The sequence below is a fragment of the Sphaeroforma arctica genome (assembly GCF_001186125.1).
Source record: "Sphaeroforma arctica JP610 unplaced genomic scaffold supercont1.144, whole genome shotgun sequence".
In the NCBI taxonomy this organism is placed as follows: domain Eukaryota; class Ichthyosporea; order Ichthyophonida; genus Sphaeroforma; species Sphaeroforma arctica.
Window position 1 is genome coordinate 52,662 of NW_014040414.1, and position 6,609 is coordinate 59,270.

The 6,609-nt window shown below is 39.9% G+C and overlaps 2 protein-coding genes across 2 annotated transcripts in view; one reads left to right on the forward strand and one right to left on the reverse strand.

Annotated features, from left to right (window-relative positions):
- Positions 1-3,637, forward strand: part of SARC_03002 (hypothetical protein) — a 3,972-nt gene extending 335 nt beyond the window's left edge. The window contains exons 2-3 of the mRNA XM_014303221.1: positions 1,830-1,986; positions 2,713-3,637. Coding sequence (XP_014158696.1) covers positions 1,830-1,986; positions 2,713-2,835 — 280 coding nt within the window. The 3' untranslated portion in view covers positions 2,836-3,637. The remainder of the gene's footprint in view (positions 1-1,829; positions 1,987-2,712) is intronic.
- SARC_03003 (developmentally-regulated GTP-binding protein 1) overlaps positions 2,841-6,609 on the reverse strand; it is a 6,339-nt gene continuing 2,570 nt past the window's right edge. The window contains exons 3-7 of the mRNA XM_014303222.1: positions 6,221-6,367; positions 5,739-5,872; positions 4,987-5,250; positions 4,237-4,484; positions 2,841-3,737 (exon numbers count right to left, since the gene is read on the reverse strand). Of these exons, the coding sequence (XP_014158697.1) occupies positions 3,632-3,737; positions 4,237-4,484; positions 4,987-5,250; positions 5,739-5,872; positions 6,221-6,367 (899 nt within the window). The 3' untranslated portion in view covers positions 2,841-3,631. The remainder of the gene's footprint in view (positions 3,738-4,236; positions 4,485-4,986; positions 5,251-5,738; positions 5,873-6,220; positions 6,368-6,609) is intronic.

Genomic DNA, 6,609 nt, shown 5'->3' on the forward strand with positions numbered 1-6,609 from the left:
TGTGTTGTACGTATATATATATATATAGTGTGTGTGTGTGTGTGTGTGTGTGTGTTGTGTGTGTGATATATATATATAGTATGTATATATATATATATGTGTGTGTGTGTGTGTATNTATATATATATATATATATATATATATATATTGCTTTGTTTACTACTTAGTTTATCCCAATAACAATCATACGTATTTTTAGATGGTGGTGTCACGTAGTTTCAGATTGGCACATATATCTTAAGGTCTCCACTCATCTTTTCCTGTATATAACGCCAATTTTTATTTAGATTCGGGAAAGTTTGAGAGGCACCCTCTCCCAAGCTTATGATGTCGAGCATAACGTATACTGTTGCGAAGAGGTCAAGAGCGTGGTAAGTGTTACAAATGTTTTGAATCGATCTTGGTGTAGTCGCGTGTGTCATCTGATTTTGACGTAGGCAAAGAATCTATAACATTACCAGACTGACAAAATATAATCTACGTGCGAAGAGACGTACGCTTGTTGAGTGGAAGTGTGTAAGTAGAGTATATGGTAGATCACAATGAAATTGAAATCAATGAATGCTTACATTAAACGCAGTGCGCTTTACATTGACATTTTTTTCATTGACACATGTATCGGATCGATCTAAACCGATGAAGTACAAAGTCTACTATCTAATTTTAATTGATGCAGCACACAATACCAATAACTTATATTCGTATTCTCGACTTACGGTTACTGAGGTACGATATTGTTATTTTACAATCTACAACAATAAAACACGCTGTATATGAATAACATACTGTCTCTCTTACTATGCAGCATGCAGCATCATTTGCGCTTCTCAGTTTACAGTTTTTGCAGTAGTATTTTTGACATACAGCTACTGAGGTTAAATATTCAGATTTTACAACCTACAACAATAAAACTATCAGTATATGAATCCATTTTTTATCTCACTTACTATGCAGCTAGCAGCACAATGTGCGCTTCTCAAATCACAGCTTTAGCAGTACAATGTGAATATCTGTAGTGCGTATCATCAATATCTGTACAGTGCTATAATAGGAGCCCTCCGTTGAGTGGGTGTGTACATATCTGTAATGCGTATCATCATCAATATCTGTACAGTGCTATAATAGGAGCCCTCCGTAGAGTGGGTGAGCGCTTCAGTCTACAATGAACGCAGCAGGTAGTGCTAAATTCTATTCTCACTCGAAGCCGCACAGTATGAAGAATACAATGCGCAAACCTTTCGTTTCCGAGTTAACGCCGAACATTGTACCTTCCTCATCTGGAAGTCCTTAGCAGACTATGCGCATCTCTTAACCTACAACACACTCAGTACAATGCGTGAATTGCGTGTACATTCAATATATGATTTATGCATTGCAATGCGCAATTTTTGGCAGACTGTGGTGCGATCTCAATTATCCGAGTGTCTTCCAATTCAAATGGGCTTTAATGCCACTATCAAAGGTATCTCAACTAATTGCACAGACCCGCCTGTTGTTGAGATCTGATTTCTTTGAGTAACCTGCGTTCAATGATTCCTGCTCTGTATTGTTTTCTTCTGTTGGTGGAACCAATGAATAGTGTTTCTGCTTTGTTGCGATGTGCAGCCAATCAAATGCGTGGTAGTCGACGCACCAATTCACGAGCAAGGTAGTAGTACTGTGCCATAAGTTGACACTTGTTCCCGGAAACAAGCGCAACGTCTTCATTTGTTCTCTTTACTCGTATATACAGCCAAGCTCTTCATCCATGACAATACCGTAGACCCTATTGTTGTATGTGAGGGTTTAAAGAGTATTGAGCGCGATTTTGGTAGTACACTCATCCGAAGCTTGTTCGTGAGCCGTTTGGACCAGTCAACACCCAGTTCTGACTTGAACCAAGTTATCAAAGCCGTCAATGAGTTGCGGGTGGAGGGCAAAATCGATCAGCTGGGTGTCAGCGACTTTAACAAAGAGGAGATCACACAGATGATAGAAGAGACCGAGGTGTGTGCATGTCCAAACCTGGGGCCGTTTGCTGCTGTGTGTGATGGTTTATGTGTTTGTGAAGATATGGATTTGCTAAGTGATATCATACGTGGAGGTATATACGTGAAGGTATATGGTACATGCATGTCAGCAAGAAGTTGTGCGTATACTTTTATTCGAGACTATTTCTAAACTGTGCTCCATTTTGGATGTGTTCCATTTTGACTTTTTGTATTTATTCACGAAGCAACTCGTGTGAACGGCGATATACATGTTACCTTTGTACTGCATTCTTGTATGGTACCACAAAATTTTGCAATTATCATGCATATAATAAAGTTATATTTCAAATACCCGCATTTATAATAAAACTAGTGCAAAGGTCTGTTGTACCATTGTCTATTTACTTGTCCATATAAATAGCATCTATGAAGATATGTCCATCATTATTGCGGACATAATTATGTTCTATATATGTATGTGTGGTTCTATATTTATATATATATATTATATATATATGTGTGTGTGTGTGTGTGTATACATACATATATATATATATATATATATATATATATATATATATATATATATATATATATATATATATATATATATATATATATATATATATATATATATGTATGTATGTATATATATGTATGTATGTATACATAAATATATATATATATACGCTCTTTGCCAAACATGCTTAGGTTTTTTTGTTCCTGAATGCTGAATTTACAGGTTTACCCTGACCAGGCACAAGTTGATGTGTCTGAGAAATCGATGAATTGCGAATGTGTCCAGTTTGGCAAAGATAATAATATCGAGTTTATAGCTCACGCGGATCCACCAGGTAGTGTATAGAATCAGTGTGATTTTGGTGTATTCTATTCAGCAAAGTTGTATGTTGGTACGGCTTTCTCGCGCTGACGACTGTTAATTCGCGTATATCCACTTGTCGTGGGAGTAGAGTACACCATCGATCAATGTGTATCTGCCGTATACTCATGCATTTCTTAGGCGACCGTCTAGTCGATCAATGTTAATCTGCCGTATACTCATGCATTTCTTAGGAAACCGTCTTGTCGATCAACGCTTATCTGTCGTATACTCATGCATTTCTGAATACCAAAGAGGAAGCACGATACTCGACGTAGTGGTTGTGGTAGAAGAACCTCACCTGAGAATATTTACTTGTGGCTATGGTGGGAGTGAACAACAATCAAATGCGTTGTTTGAAGCTAGACTGGCGCGAGTATAGTGGAAGTTGAGTTCTGCCAGTAATACTAATTGATAACGCGATCAGTACTATCCCAACTCGGAAGTGCATGTTACAGCGAGGATGTGGCAAATCTGCGGGATTCTTCATATTGGTGTAAAAGACCGACAGCTATTTTGAGTTGCACATGCATTCACAAACTACTACTGTGAGCTTCTCCAATGCCTAAATATGACTCTACCTCGATTTGGGAATGTGCTTGTGACACCAAGTATCCCTGCAGAAAACATCAATCATTTCGTACGAACAATATCTGGCATCATTCTTCTGTGTGAAGCTGATACCTAAACTCAGTGTGTCGCCAAATCTATGCGAATCATCCCCTTCGCGACACTTCGAGTCTTGCCCTAAAATCAAATCACGCTGTGCACTGCATCGTATTTATTTAACCTTCTTGATAATCTGTACCACGTCTTCATCCTCGAGCACGTGGTCTTTGCCCACCCGTTGTGGATTGTGCTTGACTGATTGGCCCCAAACCAGAGCGCTGTTGGGAGGTGAAATAACAACCATCGAAGATCAGACAGGAACTGAACTGAGGCTTATATGGTAAAGCTTCAAAGTCAGAATGCTATGCGAACGAAGAAACTGGTAGGCTAATGATCACACGTGTACGAAATGTAGCATGCAGTTCTAATGGGGATAAACGCTGTACGAAATGAAAGCAGGCGATGCGAATGGAAATATAACACCTAAACATGATGAAATCACATATTCAGCACTACAGACCAATAGAAACGTGGAGTACATCCCGGATATGAGCTTCACATATGTTAGAGTCTGGACCTCGCATCCAGATAATCTTAGTATGCTATGAAAGATATGCAACCGCAAGGAGCGAATCCAAACGCAAAAGTACTTTTTTCTATACCAAACTACAAAGGTAGATGAGACGACCACACGCAACCACAAATTTGTCAGCAATGACAGTAACGCGTTATTAGCGTATAACCAAACATTGTCATTGTACTTTCACTCTCACATACTGTTTGAAGTCGGTGAGCAGAGCCCTGTGGATCTTCATACAGAAGTTTTCGACAGTCCGTTTCTCTCGTTGCAACACCACGGGTTGATCGTAGTCGGGTAGCTGGCCCTTGGGCTTCGTGAATACCCGTACCAGGTCCAAGTACTTCCAGGTTAGTTGTAGTAATCCATCGTAGTTCCATCGGTGATGTGCAGAGATGGGAACACAGTGCGGGGTTTTGCAGATGATGTCTAGCTCTTCTATTGAGATCTGCATTGATTCAGTAGACGTCATACAGGAGTTCATGGGGGAATGAATACGATTGGACTGATAACAGAAAAGAAAAGTTGAAGTTCTGTAGACGTCATATAAATACTGCAGGGTTGTGAGAACTTGCTGAATAGTCGTAATCAAATTTCCAATAGTAATGCGCGATAAATACATAGCTATGGTTACATAAGATAAGGCCTATGGAAAACATGCATGCTGTAATTCGGTCATAACTGCTGTCGATATTGCTCTTGCCGACAATGAACTTATAGCGAATTCAAATTATGCAGTACAGTCCAGATATACAAATTGCAATCACTTCTGAGTTCATCACAGCACTAACACTCGCACACACGTCTGTCTGCACGGCAAAAGGTCAGTCGACAATCGACACATACGCTATGGACTATACATTGTTCGGACATTGCGTACAGAACTGTCATTTGAGAAGTCAGGGCCAACGGATGGGCACATTAAGCAGACGCAGACAAGCTCTGCATACCTGATCTATCTTATTCAGCACGTAAACGGCCGGGATGTACACACGGTTGCCTTCGATCACGTCAATCAGATCATCGACAGTGCAATCCTCCATCAAACGCACATCGGCGCTCAGGATTTTGTATTCTTTCAGCACACTTGTGACGGTCTCAGCGTCCAAGTGTGTGACCGGACAATGTGCCACGAAGTTGATGCCTCCTTTGTCTTTCTTCTTCAGCACCAACTGGGGCGGCTTCTTGTTGAGGCGAATACCGAAGCCTTCGACCTGGAGATATTCAGTATGGTGATGGTTTAAATTTTGAATACAACGTTGATCTACGAAATGCTAACATTTTGGCAGAAGGCAAAACACGAACGCTATCAACTTAGGCTGGCTACACAAGCCTCTGTACGTATACTGGTAGATAACAGATTTTTCATTTCCGCGCAATTGTCAAGAAATGATGCAACTAGGCTGGTATAAACCATTTTTTTTAGAAAACTATCTACCTGATATTGACATAAACATCGTTTCAAAGGATAAAATATCAACAAAGACACTGCTTGTACATGGCCGACGGCATAGTTTGAGAAAATTATGAACTGTCGGTTAGTACACATCGATATATGAGAGACGGCTGTACTCTCTGAATACAGCCAGCCATAACAGACACATTGGAAACGGGATATGTACAAACGAGTAGATTGTTTGTGACATCACAAATTATACATTTCGAATTGGGTTGGTCTAGTACGTTAGTGCGATTAGCTTACTTCTGCCTCGATGATCCTTTTGTGTCCCAGAGGCTTCATGCAGTCCAGCACAATGTAGATCAGTGAGCAGGTACGCGCAACTGCAATAACTTGACGTCCTCTACCCTTGCCATCCTTCGCTCCCTCGATAATACCTGAATAACAGAAATAAAAAGCACGCTTTAGCAACATGTTACGCGAGGATCTACAGAACGCCACAGTTGAACAATTACAGTTGTGAAAACTAGTACTATGATTCTGCGGTCGCTTAAGGCCCAGAGATGTACACGCATAATGTTAACAAAGAAAGAATTGTAATCCAAAAAGCGAATAAACTTGGTAAACACTAGATGTCTACAACTATAGACTAATCATGTACGACTGTCCAGCGACACATATGAACACTCACAACATGGATTGTTCACATAAGCAAACACACAGATATACCAAACACACAGATATACCCCTAGAAGGTAAAAACGAGCCATGGCTACTCAACTTACCAGGTAAATCCAGCAGCTGGATCTTGGCACCCTTATAACTAATCTGACCAGGAACTGTCGTTAGAGTTGTGAATTCATACGCCGCCACTTCTGAATGTACTCCCGCCAGATTGGACAGTAACGTAGACTTCCCTACTGACGGAAAACCTGCAGTAATGCATTGTGACGATATCAAAAAAGCAAAATAAATATGCACTTCCCAATACACATGATACTACAGGATAAAAGCAAATACAACATACTTGAATCCCAACTCCAAGTTTTAGAAGCCTCGCTCGTAGTTCAATATTTGGAACGAAATGCACATGAACTTTCCACTTAAAAACAACGTAATAGTGGAATAAATTTGCCATCACCAAGTATTTCATATTAATTCAGGATATATATAT